This window comes from Macrobrachium rosenbergii, chromosome 55, assembly GCF_040412425.1.
Source record: "Macrobrachium rosenbergii isolate ZJJX-2024 chromosome 55, ASM4041242v1, whole genome shotgun sequence".
Lineage (NCBI taxonomy): Eukaryota > Metazoa > Arthropoda > Malacostraca > Decapoda > Palaemonidae > Macrobrachium > Macrobrachium rosenbergii.
The window spans coordinates 41,081,827-41,102,094 of record NC_089795.1 but is presented as its reverse complement, the minus strand read 5'-3'; the positions used below and the strand labels follow the sequence as shown (position 1 = coordinate 41,102,094).

The window sequence follows — 20,268 nt, the reverse complement described above, 5'->3', positions numbered from 1 at the left end:
TAGGCTAGCCTTTTGAGTTTTGGAAAAAGTACCAATGACTTCCTTGAAAGTAGTGGGAAAGCCTATCTGCATCTCCACTGCCTCACGTCAAAAGTTTTTAGTATTCTTTGAACTAAAACCCAATTTCATTAGTTGGCTCAGAATGACAGGCATCAGGAAGAGAATCGTTAAGAGAAGACTTTTTTCCTTAACAACCACATGAAGAAGCATTGCTCTGTTGTTATTATGGGTTAATACTGTCATCATTTGTTAATATGGGAGGGACGGTAGAGGTATTAGGTCCCCAGATGGGGAATTTTTTAACTTGGTCCACTAAAGATGTCATCATTCTTTCACTGCAATATGCTCAATTGCCCTTATGAAATCCTTTTGTGGTACAGCTGGGAGCAGTTATGTCCCATACACTGACAGTCTTTCTGTTATAATAAGTTAAGCCTTAAGACAACCCCTCATAAGCAAACTGCCAAATTTGAACCATGTTTCCAAACTTCAGCTAGGCAGTACCAAAAGTTTATCCATATTAAGGCAGTCCTATATAAAGGCAGTGGTTTGTTTATCTAAGAAAATGCAAGTTATCTTCAAAATTTGCCATGTTTATAGAGATAAAGAGATGAAAGTTTATTGGAGTCTTTTTGCTTTGAATAAGTAAAACTCCATAAACTCATTAATATAGTATGCAGATATATGTAGCTGAATTATTATGTTCATGCAAAGTGCAAATTTTTTTTTATCTTGTTTAGAATTCAATATTTGGTCATTTACATTTCTTATTCTTTTTCCAGATGGATGAAAGTGGAGGGGAATTTGCAGGCTAGTACCGGGTATAGATGATCCGTGCTAATGCCTGCTGTGGAGAGCTCCAACCATCTTGAGCGCCACATGGCCTATTCCCAGCACCAGGGAAAGACTGGTCCTTCTCGGGCAGGGCCTCCTCCTCACTTAGTTCCACACCATGCTCCTCACCCTCCACCATCAGCATCTTACGGACCTCCTCCACCACCGCCACCTCAACATGGCTCTCACCCAGGGTATGGACATCATGTCCCACCACCAAATCAGCGTGGGCCGCCTATGCCAAGTGGTCCCCAAAATCAGATGGGACCACAGGTGGGTCAGGGTAACCAGCAAAGATCGCAAATGGGTCCTGGGATGCAACATGGGCCACCACCTCCACATGGGTCTCATAGTCAGCGAGGACCTCCTGGTATGATTGCACCTCATGGTGTTCCAGGGCCTCCACATGCACAGCATAAAATGTCAGGTCCTCATGGTCAGTACATGCCACACATTCCACATGGAGCTAAGCTACCAAGTGACCGCCCAGACATTCCTAATGCTGAAATGAGGCATCCTCCGGCTTATCCGGAGCCCCCACGCTACCCTGGATCTAGTGGCATGCAGGAGGACTCTGATAAGCAGCAGCCCCCAGCTCCAGCTGCTGGTGGACCTCAGGGACAGCCACCTGTTAAACAGTATCCTGGAAATTTAGGGGGACTTAGTGGAGGCTCAGGGCCGTCCATGAATAGTGTAAACAATAGTGGTAGTGGGGGAGTTAGTGCAGATACTGCTAAACTGGAGGAGGAGTTAAGTGCTCTTAATCGTAATGAACTTATAGGGAAAGCGTTGAGGATAGAGAGTGAAGTCAGGGATTTGAAACATTCATTCCACCAACAAGCTGGAGAATTGAGGCACTTGCGAGATAGTCATCAGCGTCTCACCGATGACAATCAGGTATGTATAACTACAGTTTTATGTAAGACATTTTACAGTTATGTAAAACATTGTTCCTCTACTGATAACGTCTTTTTAATTGTCTTTGCTTCATGAAGGTAAAATGATGGTTTAATAAGTTTTTCCAGTATAGTACCATAGTTCAATTTAAACTTTTGGAATTCTCGAAATCACATTTATTTTACTCATTTATCCAGTGGTAGCTTTTTTTTGTTAGTTTACTTAATACTCCTGACAGAAGAAAATACAGTACTGTTTTATATATACTTATTTTCTTTGTGCTACAGTGAAAGGTGTTCCACAGTGGAAGGTATTCATTTCTTAGCTCTTAGTCTGTTAGAATATGAACTTGTGAAAATGAAGGAGAATGCTCAGGTGAGATTTACAAGACAATAATAATGAGTACAGATAAAGCAGGTGTTATAACACTTGAAAGTCCACAGTGCTTAGTGTGATATGCTTTACAAGATAATGATTGCAGATATTGCAGAAGTGTTAGCAGAAAAAGTTGGGTAGTAAATAAAGGAACACATTGAGCTTTTGATAAGTACAGTACAGTGTTAGGTAGGCAGTTTTACAGTACAGTAGTTGGAATGTTTGTTAAATGGTAAGGCTAGAAATTTTGGAATTATTGTTAAATATTAAAGGACATGGAAATAGTCATGTGTAGCCTATGCTGAGGGATTTTTGTTGCACATCAGATTTTGTTGCCTGTCAGCAGGCTAGACCCCTAAATATTTGAAAAATTGAGGAGCAGTAGAAACAGATTTTAGGTATATGTTCTTTGCAGTGCTGTAATGTATCTTATTTCCAAAGAGACTATAACAGATCGAATGACTTTTCAGGAACTACGTGATCTATGCTGCTTTCTGGATGATGACAGACAGAAGGGAAGAAAACTAGCTCGTGAATGGCAGCGGTTTGGCCGTTATACAGCATCAGTCATGCGTCAGGAAGTTACTGCCTATCAGAATAAGCTGAGAGAATTAGATACAAAGCAACAAGAACTTATTAAAGACAATTTGGAGTTAAAGGTAAAGTGTCTTCAAGGTGATGGTTCTTTATTCACAAACCCCATACATAAGTATTATATTTTTCTGTCTACTTCATTATGCTATTTTTCTTCAGACTTTAGTTATATCAGGTGGTAGATATAAGCAGCCTTTATATTTTCCTTGATACAACTTTTAAATGCCACTAAATTCTTGCCAGTCACTATTCTCATAGTGCAGGACTCCAGAACACAGTGAACATATTATGCACATATTAGGGTTTGCATAAACATGTCTAAGTAGTTTGAAATTTCAGTTTTGCCTAACTGTGTAAACCTTTATTAACCTTTTGTTTACCTCTTTTGTGGTTTCTGTTTTTTTTTTTCTTTCTAAAGGTGGTTCAACTTTCCTTGTTTTCTCTGGTATTCAGTGTTGTAGATTATGACTATGATAAGCTAGTGAGAGGCACGCTCTACGCTGCGCAGGGTAGTAGGGCAGTTGAAGGGCTCCCTGTTTAAACATGGCTGCCAGTTGTGAACTGGGTCCTTCGTCGCACTGCATTTGATTATTTATCAGAAACAAAATTTCAAAACAAAACCCATGATTCACAATTAGTCTGGGACGCAGACTAATCAGAATCAGTGACATGGAGCACAGTATCATCCAGTCCTTCAGCCTCATTGCACAGAGCAATATCTGTGGAGTCAGAATATCCCTCCGGATTTGACTCCACCAGAGTCCATTACTTCTTGGTAAACAACATTCTTTGTGAAGTATTTATTAGTACCTGGTACTTATAAAGATGTCTTCATGACTACAGGATCCTTTGAAGCAGTCTTTAGCTTTTGAAGCATTCCTGGAGAAATGCCTATTGGAGTATAACGTCATCTTAAATTCTTAGACCCCAGGATCCTGTGAAGCCGTCTTCAGCTCCTGTCGGATCCGCTTCCCCCAAAGAAATCTTTAAAGCCTTTTGTCTCCAGGAAGTACCAAATCCCATTCCTTCTCCATAAAAAAAATCCAAAGGCTTCAGAGCCTAGAGATTGTCTTGAAGCCTTCGGAAGCCTTAGAAGCTTCTGGAATTCATCTCCAAGAATAGGCTTCCTCAAAGAAGTCCTCAGCCTTTCTCCAATTTTCTCCATAGAGCTTTTGTTCTTTAGTATTGTGGAAGAACCAGGCCACAAAGCCTGGAGATTGTCTTGAAGCCTCTGGAATTCTTGGATTCCCTACTGTCACCCCAGGGAGGACAAGAAAGATCCTTTCGGAAATTATTATTACAGTGTAGGTATATACTGGTGGCTACTGTTTATCATATTTCCATGAGACAAAGGATTGTCCCCTCTCAGACAGAACTGTGGCAGCTGCTAGGACACCCACATTTGCTGTTTAGAGATCCGCAGTTCCCATTTTGCCAAATTTTAGAATTCCCTTCTTCCTGTCCATGTTTTTTCTAATCGCTTAACTAAGCTTCAGGTCACCACTTTTTATTTTGTTGTTAGCCCCGATATAATGGAAATATACTGTGTTACATATTGTTGCACTTTCAGAACTCACATACTGTACTGTATTTGACTTATTATGGCTAATTGCAGTTGGTGGATCAGCGTTCTTCTTTGTGGTGATTCTCCCCCAATACTTGTAATCAGGGCTTATACCCTGTTAGTTGTTTTTCATGATGAATTTTCTGTTCCTCTACTCTCAGTAAGTGAAACATGCAAAATAGTGTAATGTGTGGGTAGGATGTATTAAATTTAAAGTTATAGATTTAAAAGTTGTTTCAGGTAGCTATATAGGTAGCTTGATTTCTGAAAGTCTCCTACTACTGTACTTCCAGGAATTATGTTTATACTTAGATGAAGAAAGAAACAATGCTGCTTGCAGTCATTGCGGACATCCCATGATTACTCGTGATGATGGTGATGGATCTTCTTCATCTACGAATGCTGATGAACCTTCAGGTCCTCCACCAGCTCCTACTCAAACTGTTACTCAGTCTTCAACCTCAGTTTCATCATCATCTGAAATACCATTAGCTCGTTCGTCTTCAAGGGAGAGACTGTTAGAGGATACTTTAAGCCGCCAGAGGTCACCAATGAACGGTAAGTTAAAAATTGACTTGGTATACGTACATTATATTGAGTACAACAAGACGTATATAGACACCACCCTACTTATGAACATTCAACTTAAAAACATTCAAAGATACAAACAAACAAACGATCGCAAATTGAAATTGTGTTCAGAGCACTCCACTCTGCCACCCATAGGTTCAAATTTTGTTTTGTGCACATATTGTGTACATACAATACTGTATGTACTGTGTATTGTGCTCAACATTAACAATAAAGCTTATTGTAAGAGAAATCCTGATGGATTAAGCTGTTTCTTGTGACTAACTACAGCTGTAACAAGTTACAAAAGATTATTTTTTACCAATTATTTACAATAGGTAACTTGAGTCGTAGATTAATTGAATTGAGTCCTAGATTCATAATTCTAGTAGAGTCTGTACAGGCTAATTGGGTTTTTAAGTTGTCTGGCAGCAGACTTCAGGAAACTGATTAGTACTGTTTATAAAAAATTTTTTATTTATTATGTCCTAATTTTTTTTTACATAAGTGGAGGATAGTTAGGTTAGCAAGTTTGTGATGAAATGGATAAACATGCCACACTGATTTAACCATCTATATGTAGATTGTGCACGCTCCTCTTTATAATGCATCATAATCATAGGATGTTCTCGTATTAAGAATTCTAATTGCTTGTGCAAATCCTTTAGCAAATTAACTCATGGACAATAAAATCTTAAAGTTGAGGATCACATACAATTTTTCTTCCAGAGCAAGTGATGTCCTACATTCGTTCTCTAGAGGCAAGAGTTGTCTTGTTGGAAACTGAAAAACAGCAACTTGTTGAAGAGCTAACAAAAGTAGATCGTACTCATCCTGAAGGGGAAGTTGCAGACTGTGTAGAGGTTCCATTTCCTCAACTCAAAGATAAGCAGCTAGGTTCACGACCTCCACAGCCTCCACCGTACTCGTTTTCTCATCATTTACGAGCTGTGGGACTAGGTTTAACTAATAGAGCTCCGTTAGGACCAGGTAAGTTGAGTACACCAGCCATAGTTGCCTTAGTCATGTGTTCATTAAGGAATGGCACTATCAATTGTGTAGTTTTTCTTTACTTTAAAGTAATGTAGTTTGTGTGCAAGTATGAAAATTGTACTTTATATTATTTGGAATGAATCTTACCTACTGTTAAAGTTAGCTTTATCTTCATGCCTTTTGGTGCGATCAGCATTTAAAAAATCAAAATACACTTGGCTAATCCGCTCGGTCTGCCACTGTAGTCATCTGTTTTCCCACCAGATGGTGCTGGAATATTTACGTTCTTGTAATATTTCTTGGTGCCGACCTGGTGGTTGGATTGGCATTAGTAATATAATGATGATTCTGGCTATTTTCTCCTGTACGGTATTGTGCTTGTTTATGTTTTTGCTTTATGTCCTCTACAAGCAGAGATGAGAGCATTAGGCTGTATAAGAAAGACTGTGGAAACCGAATGTTAGATTTTGCAAGGTGACCTCGTAGCTTATGTTAGGCTAGATGCTCTGGCAAGAGTGTGGTTTTTTTGATATGTAGATTTTGAGTGAGCTGGTGAGAGGATGTAAATTTTGTGTAGTATCGGAAGATGTTACAGGCCAGTAATTTACGTAGACAGGTAGGGCAAACCAGAAGCCTACCCTGTCTTTTCCTTTTGTCTTCTGGTGTGGCTTCTTCTCCACTAACCTATCTGTTAGCATAGGTTAATTCCTCTCTGTGCTTCACCTTCTTTTACTTCCCATGTGGTTCAGGAGAAAAATATTTGACATACTGTAGTATTTTTAACTTTTTCGGTTTCCCCACGAGAGAGGTGTTGGAGCCTTGGCATCTGTCTGTAGCTCACCCTCTGGACTGCTCTGCATCTGTTGGTTGTCTCCTTTGACAGGGAACCAAGGTGTGTCTTGGGACCAAGGTTCTGTGCCCTTCGACACCTCTCTATCTACTGTTTTTTCTGGTTCAGGTTCGGTGCTGGATGTCTCCGGTGAGTTCAGAGTTGTCTCTCTTGTTCATTGGCCCCAGTGTTGCCAACTGTGGTAACCTGAAATCTGCGAAACATAGCAGTTTTCCTTAAGTTGGCAGTGGTGGCTGGCTCCCGTTCCCTCCCCTTTGGGGAGTATATTTTATGTAGGCGGACAGTAGAGTTAGGAATTCAGACATTTTACGTTGGTCTCAGTGTTTCTTAGCTGTGTAATGGTTCTGTTTTTTTTTATTTTTTTATTTTATTTTTTTGCCCCGAGCGGATGATAACCTCCCTTACTCCTCATCTCTCCCACCTTATGGCTTTGTTCCTTTTTCCGCAGCTTACTTATCTAGAGTGCGTTAGCCAGGTGACAGGTGATAGCTCTACTCTGCTTTTTCAGTACTGTATGCCCCTCTTGGAGGTATTTACGGTTATGTGGTGACGTCATGCAAGAGATCTCCCTTTTCCCCATCTGTGCAATCGACACCACTGTCGCAGAGGTTATGTGGTGACGTCATGCTGGAACCCTTTACCTTCTTGACTTGAAGCCAAGCATAGCTTGCTTTGTTCCATTTTTTGCTTCCTTTTGCCAAAACTGAATCTGGTAACCGGTGCTCTTTAGTTTACTTCTATCTCAGCTTTGGTAGGGTGCATTATCTTGAATGTAGAGTCGAAGAGAAACGGAAACTTCAGTGTATGCTGGCTCTTGGATGCCACTACATTTTTTTCCAGTTTTGAAGCTGCTTAGAGCTGGGTTACATCTTGCATACGTTTTACATTTTTCACCTTCCTCTGTTCACCTTGCAGTTTATAGTTCTTGGCCTAATTGTAAGGCGAAAGTACATTTGAATGCGGTATTTTGTACTTAGCGCTACAGCTTGGTTACTGTGAGAGTAATATTTCCATGTATGTTTTGTTTTTGCTTGCATTTGTAGAAATGTATATGTGTATATGTAGGTAGATATAATGGTGTCTGCTCTGTCTACATCCCCCCCAATTTTGCAGACTATGTTATAAGGCATATAGGTCAAAAATTAACATAGACTACAATGAATTAGGCTAAGCTATCCCATTTTTACAAAGGCTACAATGAATTAGACTAAGCTATCCCATTTTTACAATACTTTAGGCTAGGGTAACATTGGCCTAAATGCCAAAGGTTAGGCAATGAGAGCTGAAAGTCAGCTCAGTGGTCTGGTTAAACTACTTTAATAACAATGATAATAATTCATACCTAAGAATAAATACTGGCCTAATTGCTTCATGACCAAGTTTTGGGACGAAGGGGTCGATATACCAATTTACAACAGATAAATAATACGTTTAAGGTATGATGATGATAGTAGTTAAATTAGTCCTGAAGATGATAGACCTACTTCCGAGGCTAATGGAAGGAATGTCTTATTCCTTTTGCATCTAATGTTATAATAGTAACAGAAACATTTGTGTAAAATCATATAGGTATCCTTGCTCAACCATTAGTAGCTGTTTTTGACAGTGGTTCATCATTGTCTCCTTAACCCCTAAGTGTTAAGGCCATCACCTTAGATGTCTTGAATCAGAAGATTAGAAATTCTTAGCACTACTTTTTAAGTCTTCCTCTAGGGTCTAGCCCCAACAGCTTTTTTTTCATTTTGCACCAAAGTTCCATGTAGAATTTCCCAGTTTACTCTTGAGTGCTGCTTTAGTAGAGTTGTGGCTCACATTCTCTGTGAAGATTTGACACATGTAATCTTAACTGAAGTTTAGAACTCCCAGTTCAAGTAGGCTGTGTGATCCTCAGAAGGCTGTGTGTGTGTGTAGACTTTGAGGAGTATCTGGCAAAGTGTTAAGTAGAAAGTTTGTTAGTGATGGTTCTCAGGGAAAGATACTTTGTACTTTTTGTTATATTTAACCCCCATCAAATTCCTAGGATCCTACTCTCCAAACTTTTCACACAGAAGAGTTCAGAGTTTGGAAGGGTAGGCTGGATGGTTGTTATGCAACTAGGTCATCGAGCCATGAGCATGTCCTTTCTAAAGTTTATTCATATTACTTCCTTTTCAGTGAGTCATTCAGTTGGGTCCTGGTGGCTTTTCAGAAGGGGAAAGGTTAAGTTCTGTCAACATGCAGGACATGTACTTCCACTTCCTGGTACTCCTTCAGTCTAAGTAAAGTGTTCTCCTGTGAGTTAAAGTCTTAGCAGTATGGATTCATATGCTTGGTATCAGAGTACTGTAGTTCTCCCATATTTGGACAACTGGTCCTATTCTCACCAATTTGTTATGGTGAGAACTATGTTTTATATCTAGCCATAGGAGTGGACATTTTGTCAAGGCTGACTATCTCTTCATTTCTAACCCCAGTCAGTTGTTTATCTGAGGATGAGGATCAATTATCTCATGTCAAAAGTTTTTTCTCCAACAGATAGAAGGATAACAAGTTTCTACCACTGTTGAGATCTGTATGGGTTGGCCTGTAGACCTCAAGAACCTTTACACTGTCCTTGGATGTCTTGGAGACAGATGGAGGGGCCATGTGGAGACACATTTGATTTAAGGAAGTGGAAGTGTAAACATCCTACAGCTCATGGCAGTTTAGAATAGTCTCATGCAAGTCTCGATTCCTATATAAGATGACAAGGAGACACAACTCAAGAATTTTGTTCAGGCTAGCAAAGAAACTTCTTTTTCTTTTTGGACAGAGTTCGGCAACATCATTTCTTTTCCTCCTTTTCCTTCTTTAGTGCCAAGAAACCTTGGTACTAAAGACTGACTCAGCAGTAAGGACAGGGTCTCCAGTCAGATAGTCTCTGCCACTGGTTGGCTAGACGTTGTGGAAGCTTTAGGGAGACCCCAACACCCATCTGTTCACGACATTCCAAAACACTACACTACACTACCAGTTTACTGCCCTCCATGCCAGGATCCTCAGGCATGGGCAGTGGATGTTTTCCTTCTAGAATGGTTAGTGCATTTGTGGCCCCAAGGGAATGGTTCCCCTAACTTTCTTTCCTGGTGGTAGACGTTCCTCGTCTTCTTTCATCCAGGAAGGATCTTTTCAGACAGTCTTATTTGAGAAGATTCCATCAACCTCCACATGCTCAATCTGAGTGCGTGGAGATTCTCATTTGCCTGTTATAAGCTAAGGGCATTTCTAGTATGACTAAGGAAGCAGTCCTTAAATCTAGAAGGCCCTCTACTATTAGACTTGTGTATCAATAACAGTGATTAGTTTTTGATCTTGGTGTTTGTCCTGAGTGATATCCAGCACCTGTTCCAGTAGATATATATTGATTTAAGCTCTCCAGTACAGTATCTTAGATACGCAAAGCAGTTTTCTGTCACAGCGATCAAGGATACCTCTTTACATTGCTTTTGGTTCTGCATCATGCTGACTGGAATATTGCGCAGAATTTAAAGTTTGAATAGGTTATCAATGTTTTGTGCTGGGACTTTCTTCTCCCAATCATGTTTTACGATGGAATTTACACTTAAGCCTTCAGATGTTTACATAACCTCAGTTCAGCCCTCTGATAAGGCATCACTGAAGAACCTTGAAGACTCTTGTCTTTTAGCTTTGTTGTGGCAAGGTTTATTAGTAAGCTGCAAGCCCTTTCTGGTATGGGGGCTTTGTTCTAGGGGCAACCCCTCTCTTTTCTTTCTTTGCCTCAGAGAAAAGATATAGAGGAGGAAGCCCTTCCCAGTTTTGTTACAGTGCTAAAAAGACTGGCTTCTTGGCAAGAAAGGCAGTGCCTCCTTGTTAGGAAGGTGGTTTAGAGAAAACTGTTATATCACAGCATGGATGGGGTAACCCAGGTCGGACTACACCTGCCTCCTTCAGCCCCATTGGCTGGCTTCCATTTCTACCAAATTCCTTGTGCTATTAATAACTGGACTCCAGCAGCCGCTGGGGAAAATCCCCTGACAATAAGACTGGGTTAGTTTGTTATGTAAATTACAGATTGATTAAAATTTTTCATTTTAACTGCTTTGGTAGACAATGAAGAACTGAATGTCTGTATGCCCAGATTAGACCTAGTAAGAGGTTATAGTAGTGAGCTTTAAGCCCTTTGGCTTTGCTCTAGTGGCAACCTCTCTTTTCCTTCATTGTTTAGAGGAAGCACTTAGAACTGTAAGTCCTTCCCAGATTTGTGACAGTGCCTAATTTAATTGCTTAGGTAGCAATGGAATAATGGTTGTCTTATCTCTAGTTAGAACTCGTAAGGGTTTACCTGGACAGTCGTAAACCTGAAAGAGGAGAAGTTAAGACTTCATCTGTGATGTTAGAAGGCAAAACACTCCTATGTCCAAGATGGCTAAAGTCTGTGCATACAGAGTTGTTTCCTGAGTTTTTACCAATTTTGGAAATAATTCTCATGGCTGCCACACTGTAAACATGTCTTTATTTCCTTTAAAACCCTCTTCTAGAGAAGGTTGTCCTGCAGCTCAGGGGAGTTATAACTGTTTTTTGCTTCATTATTTGTGAATGTTCAATTTTAGCATGAGGTGTTAAGCACTTAGTCCTTTCGTTGCAGCCGGGATTCTCTCTTGAACCAAATATAATATTAACGTTGCTTTTTGTCTTATTGTTAGTTGTTAGAAATCCCACTGTTGAATTTTGGGAGCATGAAGGTACACTTTTGGTGTATAGGAGTGCACTTTCTTATCTGATGGTGGTAGTTGTCTTTAGTTTTAAACTGCCAGTTATGGGCTTTCGACTCAGGTAGAGGAGTCACCAGTATTCTACAAGAATCCTTTTTTCCCTGTAAGGATCCTCTGACAAGTCTCGCTATGAGGGCCTTACACCCTGTTGTGGTTCCAACGTCTGGCGACAGTACTTGCCAGTAAGGATCACACATCAGGCAGGAATGTTGAGAAGCTTTTTCTCCCCATTAAAAAGCTTTTAGTTCACTTGGCTGAACTCTGTTTCTCTGGCTGCACTAACCCACCATCCTCATTCAATGTGGTAGTCAGCTAACTTTAACAGTAGGTAAGATTCATTCCAAATAATGATAATTTTCATGATAAAATTAATTATTTGGATACTTACCTACTGTTAAAGTGGAAACCCACCCAGCCTCCCCACATCTTAGTGGGTGGTCATGAAGAAATATGACAATGAAGATATTTTTACATTCCAGCACCATCTGGTGGGAAACAGATGAAAAAAGACAGTTGAAAGGACAGTCCTAAAATGGTTAGCCAAAGGATGTATTTTGATTTTTTTAAATTAAAAATCCAATCACACCAATAAAGGAAGACTAGGGTTCAAAGATAAAGCTAAAACTTTAAGAAAATCCCTTGCACTTGGTTTTGCCTTTACTATTGTTATCTGTGTAGAATTTTGTGATAACTTCTTAGCAGGTGTACAGCCCTTGCACAGTTCAGTTATTTGTTTGTCTTCTTTGCTGTGAAAAATCCATTGTCTCATGAAGACTTAGGATGTTTTCAGTGGTAATTTTTTTTTTTGGTAGCATTGGGTTTTAATGAATTGTGGTACCTTCTACACTTGTGTACATGAGTTGCTTACTTATTGATTATAATTAGATGGATTTTTTCTGTTTTTATGTGCCACAATACATGAGACGTATGAGGCTATTTCATATTTGTAAAGTAGTGGTTTTTGTTTCATAAAACAAGTTATATATTTCATAGCTAAAATTTGTTTACCTGCACTCCTGAACCAGGAAAGAAAACCATTTATGAAAAAAATTCAGGGTAACCAGGTGTATTTTGAATTGTTTTTATGTAACCACCATGTTCTTTTGATGGTTTGTATATCCACAGATCAGTTAGATAACATGACATCAGTTTAATAGTTGGAATTATTGCAGGCTCTGCTGAGAGTGATGATGAACTATTGGACGGTCCTCCACCGCCTCCATTAGTTTCACGACCAACAGCTGTAGCAGCTGCTATGAGAGTTTTGGAGTTGCAGGAACAACTTGATGGATCATCACACCCATCAGGTGCACCTCCTCACTCACAGGGTCCTCCACCACCACCTCTTCCTGGTGGCGGAGGCTCTAATGTGACATGTCCAGACTCTGAACTGGCAGATGGTGAAAAGGCTTTGCTGCGCCAAATGTGTAATGTAAGTATAATTTTGTGACTTGTACATTTATTTTGGTCTAATTCACTCCTTTATTTACACAAAATTTACAAACTTCTAATAGACCAAAGTGCTCTGGCACCTTCTGAAGTTGGGTTCTGAGGCCCTGTCTTTTATGAACTCAGGAATGTTAATAGTGATGATTTAAACTTAAGGAAGTTAGACTATTAAATGATGAGAGACAGTTGGAAATACATGCGAGGTACAAGGCTGGAAGAAGTGTAACTGTTGGCAAAGGGATGTTGCAAGGAAATTTCTGCGAACCATTTTTGGCTTGTTGCACAAGTCACATTGTAACTGATTTCCCCTGTGGGGTAGAGCTTCATTAAGTAGCATTAAAGCCTTATTTTAAGGGCACCAACATGCTGGTTCAGACAGTGGAACAGCTTCAACTGTCTCATTGCCATTTTTATCATTACAGGTCGTCTGGAAGAAACTCGAAGAGGTGCCAAGCCAGCACAGATAAATGACGTACCTGCAGACTGACAAGGGACACAGACGTGTATGGTAGTTAGTTGTATCGTTGAATTGGGACAATCTATGCAAGTATCGTACTGTATAGCAGTAGCTTGTAGTTTTGTTAATTTTATATGACAACTCTTTAGACTTTAAAACTGTTATCTCTTGACTTACTCCTAGAATTAGAACGGTGCATCTTGAGGTGCCAAAGGTACAAAAATCTTTACAGTATCTATTTGTATACATTTTATACAGCTGCTGTCATAATAGTGTTATTTTAATAGGAGAAACATTACATTATACTTATGGTGTAAATATTTTATATATTGTATATTGTAAATTTAGATGCTGGTTGTTAATTGTAATAGCAATATTTTTAGGCAAATCTTATTTCTTGGTATTGATCGTACATATTCTATTAGATTTTTATACTCTCCTAATTAGATTTGTATAGTCATGTTTGACTCAAGTAAAAGTATAGGTGTATTTTTTAAGCTGGAGTCAGTGATTCCTGTGGCTTAGATTATATTGGTATTTCATGTTATTTTATGTACAGCTTATGAACAATAGTATATAAAAACTCGTAAATGTAAAAAGGAATTGTCAACTTTTATTTTTATTTATAAAATACATATTAAAATTTGTACATGTACTTTGGATATTTTACTTGGCAGTTTTAGTTGTTCCGAAAGTGAATCCGTACCATCTTGGGCTAGAATGCATCTATTGGTGATATGCATAATTCAATGTTTTTATGCATAACTTGTCAAAATGGACAGTTTTCCAACATTTTGGCACTAAAAGGAATTCAGTTTTTTATGTGTTTTCAAAAGTTAGCTTTAAAAAATGGTTCCTTTGATGCATTGGAAATTGCTGAATTGGAATTATTATGTCGTTTAGTCAGAATGACTTATATTGTTTATAAATTCTCTTTTTCTGCTCAGTTTTTCTTATATAGCATTGAAGGCCAGTCCTGTGAGAGTGAATAATGTTATCTAGTTATCTGGTTAAGCTGTCTGTTAATATGAATATATTACAATGGTTATGAAACTGATCATTGAATGACTTGAATATGACATAGACTGCTTTTTGAAACTTTAAGGGTGAGGTGTTAAGTCTTACTTGTGAAACTAGTACCTGAACTTATCAAGAAACTTGAGATTTTCAAATGTTAAACTTTTCTTTTGGATGTATTTTCTTCGTCCTCTTCGTATTGGTAACTAACAGACTACCTCAGATTCTTCTGTGCACCTTCTGCTGTGCATCAAACCGTAAGAAATAAAGTCTGTTGCAAGGAATTCAAACAGTGTTAAGGAAACACAAAGATAAAAACTAATGTTAATTTTAATTTGCTGGTTAAAAATTAAATTTTGTCAAGGTTTGTGTTAAAAATACTAATTGTTATTATACTTGAATGAAAAGTTTGCATTCAGTACAAGAAAATCTCATTTTATCTTGTATATTGTGGAATCTAACTAAAAACAAGTAAAAAATGCACTTATGTTTCTTTGGCACAATTTAGTTTTCTGTACAGTGTATAATACTGTGTGAGCCGTGACCCATGAAGCTTTCAGCCATAGCCCGGTGGTGGCCTGTCCTATAGCATTACCAGATGCACAATTATGGCTAACTTTAACCTTAAGTAAAATAAAGACTACTGAGGCTAGAGGGCTGCAATTTAGTATGTTTGATGATTGGAGGGTGGATGATCAACACCAATTTGCAGCCCTCTAGGCCCAGTAGTTTTTAAGATCTGAGGACAGACAGAAAAGGTGCGGATGGACAGACAAAGCTGTTACAATAGTTTTATTTAACAGAAAACTAACTAGCCCCCTATGCCATGAGTGTACCTCACGCAGTGCACAGGAGGCTTACGTAGTGCACAACAGGCATTACTCATGGTTCTTTGCATTGTCCCGTTGGCCCCTAGCTGCAACCCCTTTCATTCCCTTTCCTGTACCTCTATTCATATTTTCTTTCTTCCATCTTACTTTCCATCCTCTCCTAACATTGTTTCTTAGTGCAACTACAAAGTTTTCCTCCTGTTACACCTTTCAAACTTTTTTACTGTCAATTTCCGTTTCAGTGCTGAGTGATTTCATAGGTCCCAGCTCTTGGCCTTTGGCTTAAATTCTACATTCTGTTCTGTTTTAAATAAAAACTAGGTCACAATTGGATTCCATGCGGTTTCCAAGATGGAAACTGAGTGTATCACTGTTGCAAGTGCTTGAATATATCCAGTATCATTAAAATTACAGAATTGCTATAAAAGGAGACCGCTTCAAAATAGGAATAAAGAATTATCATCTTAATTATAATTCTTTATAATAATTCTTTAACACAAACAGACATGGCCTAGGATTTCCTTCAAAATGATTAGAGTAAAGAATCTCAAGCAAGGAACTTATGATTCTATAAAGGTGACTAAATGAGAAAAACTAGCTCTTAAGTACTTCACGCCAAACCAGAAAATGAAGTAATGGTGAAGAGTTTTATGTGCTGATGGCGCCTGTCATTTCAAGGTTGCTTCCAACCGCAGTACTAACCAGACCGTATTAATGATAGTGCTCTCTCTTTGTTTATCTTTCGCTTTTTGGTCTGTAATCTACGTTATAACGTTACTCCTTTAACCTAACCTTTCATAGAATTGTAGAGAGAAATCTGTGATATTTTGAGGCTGTTCTCTCTAAATTTGGTTTAACCACTTATGAGTACAATTCTATTACTCTGGTCTGTTTCTTTCTCATTACATATTTGTGTGGAAGTAAAATATAGATTGGCTCCTGATGTAAATCAAATCTAAGCATTTTCTATGAAAGAAAATATACTTTAAAGAAAATGAAAAACTAGGGGTGACAGTGTTATTACTGCAAAAACGTGGGCAGACCATGCACAGGTGGCACCCAGCGTTTCTTTGTCACTAATACTTTTGGAGTAGATTATTACATCTTCAAAACAGCACCAGAGAGTTTGGTATGAGTGAATAAGAAAGTGACCTTGGAATTGTAATTTAGTGTAAAAATTACTTCATGAATTGTGTGCTCAGTAATTCTCGAAAAGCAGCAGAATACCAAGTTTTATTAAATCTAGTTGCATTGATTGCATACTACACATCCCGAGGAAAGGAAAGTAGACTTGTATGTAGAATTCATAGGAAATAGAAAAAGTCTGGTGATGATCTCGTTTTGACTCCACAACGAACTCTTGCACATTCTGTAATGTAACTGTCATTGCCTCTTCTTATACTGTAATAATGTCAGAGAGTTTTCTGCAAGCAAAGTGTTTCTTGCCAGATACTCAATATTTGGCTTACAAAACGTTTGTCTTCCAAGTCTCAGAGGACAGATTTGACCAAACCATAGCATTTGAAATATCCACAATTTTTGGCAGTGCTGCACAAATTCCTGTTGGTAAATTAACTCCTAAAGTTATTTGTGAATGTATTGTCCGAGTTACTGAAGTACTTTCATTCTGGTAATCATCATATATAGGGCTTGTTTAATTATTTGAGCATAATAGATTTATTTTTGGTATTGGCAGGATATCAGAATATGATTAATTAATCACTGATACAATGGGCTTATTTAATAGGAGTAGCAGCAATGTATCATCTACTGTTTCATCCACATGTCTTGTTTTTTCATTTTTGGTTTTTGAAAAGACATATTCTTGGTTGGTGTAAAATCATTATGGTCAAAGTCCTGCTTTTTGGTTATTAATTTCTCAGTCCTTTGCAGTTACTCTCTGGTTCATTTTCTTGATCAAATTCTCCTTTTGATATCCTTGTACAGACATTCCCCGTGTTACGCCGGACTCGGCTTACGTTGTTTCGAGCTTATGCCGCTTTTCAAATATATTCATAAAAAAATCAGTTCTGGGTTACAGAGGATGTTCCGAGTTTATGTCGTTTTCAGTCTTACATCGCAGTGCAAATGACGGGACTAGTTTCTGAGCATGTACTCGTTGACTGAAGAACGACCTGCCTGAGTCACTCACACAGGCGTGCAAAACAATACCAAACAAACTATCACTCACGTGTTTGCCTCCATTGTGCTAGGCTGTATCTTACTACGTTGTTGTCTCTTTAGTGTGTTGTAGTTCGTAGCCTTTACTATGGCTCCAAAATGTCAAGTTTCTTCATCTGACAGCAGTGCATCGAAGAAGAGGAAGACCATCACAATGGATGTTAAATTTGACATAGTTAAGCATTCAGAGAAGGGAGAAACAAACTGAAATTGGTCGGGGCACTGGGCCTTTGTAGGACGATGATTGGGACCATAGTAAAGGATAAAAAGAATATCCTAGAGTATGTTCAAGGTGCTGCACCCATGAAGGCGATGATAATTAATACGAAGCAAAGTAGTCGAAACCTTGTGGAGATGGAGAAATTATTGTCGGTCTGGCCTGAAGACCAGAACCAACAACGTGTTCTGGTGACCCTTAGTGTGATTCAGGAGAAGGATAAGGAGTTACATAAGGTAGTAGTCAAGAGGAACAGGGAAGGGAATGGTAGTGAAGAATTTGCAGCTGGCTGGGGTTGGTTTAACCGATTTAAGGCTCATGCTAATTTGCACAACCTTCAGCTGTAAGGCAAATCTGCTAGCGCTGATCATGCAGGAGCAGACAGTTTTCCTAGTGGGTTGGCTGAGATGATAGGGAGGGAGTCTATTGTGCTCTGCAAGTGTTTAATGTGGATGAGACAGGCGTATTCTGGAAACGTATGCCTAGTCATACGTACCTCTCCAAGGAGGAGAAGTCAGCACCAGGCCACAAAGTCAGTAAGGAGAGACTGACTTTACACCTTAGGTGTAATGCTAGTGGAGACTTCAAGCTTAAGCCCTTTTTTGTCTGTTTGGCTGAAAATCCAAGGGCTTTAAAGAGCATCTTCAAGAGTCAACTCCCTGTTATTTGGAAGTCCAACCAGAAGGCTTGGGTTATCTTGATGATCTTTGAAGACTGGTTCAATGATCACATTGTGCCTGCAGTGGAGAGGTATTGTGCCTTGAAGAGTCTGCCTTTTAAGGTCCTGCTTGTTTTAGACAATGCCCTTGGTTACCCTCAGAGTCTGAGTGATATGCACCCATATGTGAAGGTAGTGTATCTTCCACCCAATACTACATTGCTTTTACAACTGATGGACCAGGGAGTCATTGCTAAATTCAAGGCCTACTACCTCAGGAGGACAATTTGCAGTGCTTTGAGGGCTGTTGAAAGTAACCAGGAGTTGATTTTGAAGCAATTTTGGAAGGCCTACAATATTGCAGATGCTATGAAGAATATTGCAAGTGCTTGGGATGAAGTAAAGATGACGATTTTGAATGGGGCCTGGAAGAAACTCTGCAGTTTCTGAATACATTTGAGGGGTTTGACAAGGCAGAGGATGTGGAAACTGTGACGAAGAAAATTGTTGGATTAAGCAAGAAGCTAAATTTGGAGGTAGAAGCTAAGGATGTCACTGAGCTGCTGGCATCCCATGAAGAGGAGTTATCAGCACAGGAGAAGCAGATGATGTAAAAGCCCAGGGTATTAAGTACTAAGGGCTTCTCGAGGGTTCTTCTCATTTGGAGAGAGTGATGGCATGTTTTGAGGCTTAGGACCCTAACATGGAAAGGTTCGCCAAGGTTCAAAGAGGGATCATGGATTGTCTAACTTTTTACAAGGAGTCTTTAAAGGAGAAGCAGAGGAAGAAAAGTGTGCAGTCTAGGCTGGACACTTAGTTCAAGAAGTCTCCAACACCATCTGCCATTCCTAATCTAGGTAAGGACTTCTTAACTTTTTTTTTTACTACTGTATATAAAATGTTTTATAAGTTGTAATACTGTAAATTTATAAAACTTTTACTGTAATTTATATTTGCATATGTACTGTATTGCATAACCCAAAATTTTTATCATTTTTATCATTGCAGAAGTGATGCCCAATCCAGATTCACCTGAACCTGAACCTGAACCTGTACCCTCTCCAGCAGCCTCTCCAGCTCCATCAGGTAAGGAATTCTTCACTTTTTTTCATGTTATAATTTGTTTTATACTGTAATATATTTTTTATTGTAATATATAATATATGTACCGTAGCACAAGCTAATTTTTTTCATTATCATTCCAGAGTTTCTCTTTGAGAGTGATGATAACCCGGACTCCCCTGAACCCTTCATGGTTTTCCAAGGTCCAGCACGTGAACCCTCTCCAGGTCCAGCAGGTAAGGAATTCTTCCCTTTTTTTTTTGTTTAAATTGTTTTATAAATTGATATAAATTTTAGAAAAAAGTGTACAGAACAAACTGTAATTGTACAGTAATAATTTATATTACTTTTTATAATACTAATTGTTGTCATTATCATTCCAGATCAAGAAGTTATCCCCTCCTCCCAGTCCAACTCACCCTCTCCAGCTTCATAAGAAACAGTGATCCCATCCTCAAACCCCAACTCACCAGCCCTTGTACCCTCTCAATGTCCATCAGGTAAGGAATTCTTAATTTTTTTTTATTATTAGGTGTATAAATTTGTTTTAAATTGTGTTATAAAATACTTACTGTATTTATTACAGTACTTATTGTATCATTTTTATCTTTATCATTCCAGACTACCAAGCACCTTTAGGTTCCACATCATAGACCTGTTCTATATATCCACATTCAGCAACCTGCCCTTCCCCGTAAGCAAGCCAACCACTAGAATTAGGTAAGGAATTCTTCACTTTTTTTAATTTTATGAATTGTTATACGTTTTATAAAATATTGTAATATTTATACTATTGTAAATAGTATAAATATTTATAAAATATTGTAATATTTATTATTACATTATCATTCCAGGCAGAGGCACTCAGTTATACCCATATGGGGTTAGAGTGCAAGTATTTAGCTTTGACTTAACCTGGCACTTAGATAATAGATAACCACCCAAGAGACATGCTTTTCCCAATTCAGT

At 38.6% G+C, this 20,268-nt stretch overlaps 2 protein-coding genes and 1 long non-coding RNA gene across 8 annotated transcripts in view; all 3 read left to right on the top strand.

Moving 5' to 3' along the window:
- Positions 1-13,989, top strand: part of Ccdc85 (coiled-coil domain-containing protein 85) — a 30,187-nt gene extending 16,198 nt beyond the window's left edge. For all 5 annotated transcript variants that reach the window (XM_067098359.1, XM_067098361.1, XM_067098362.1 and 2 more), the window contains exons 2-7: positions 783-1,731; positions 2,577-2,765; positions 4,558-4,822; positions 5,564-5,824; positions 12,601-12,860; positions 13,300-13,989. In XM_067098359.1, coding sequence (XP_066954460.1) covers positions 841-1,731; positions 2,577-2,765; positions 4,558-4,822; positions 5,564-5,824; positions 12,601-12,860; positions 13,300-13,344 — 1,911 coding nt within the window. In that variant the 5' untranslated portion in view covers positions 783-840 and the 3' untranslated portion in view covers positions 13,345-13,989. The remainder of the gene's footprint in view (positions 1-782; positions 1,732-2,576; positions 2,766-4,557; positions 4,823-5,563; positions 5,825-12,600; positions 12,861-13,299) is intronic.
- A 4,068-nt stretch (positions 13,990-18,057) lies between these two features.
- On the top strand, positions 18,058-18,687 carry LOC136835793 (tigger transposable element-derived protein 1-like). Its single transcript, XM_067099648.1, has one exon. It carries the CDS (start codon positions 18,058-18,060, stop codon positions 18,685-18,687), a length of 630 nt encoding a protein of 209 aa, XP_066955749.1.
- A 556-nt stretch (positions 18,688-19,243) lies between these two features.
- LOC136835152 (uncharacterized) overlaps positions 19,244-20,268 on the top strand; it is a 41,616-nt gene continuing 40,591 nt past the window's right edge. For both annotated transcript variants that reach the window (XR_010852004.1, XR_010852003.1), the window contains exons 1-4: positions 19,244-19,323; positions 19,443-19,535; positions 19,683-19,799; positions 19,921-20,019. This is a non-coding gene — a long non-coding RNA (uncharacterized lncRNA). The remainder of the gene's footprint in view (positions 19,324-19,442; positions 19,536-19,682; positions 19,800-19,920; positions 20,020-20,268) is intronic.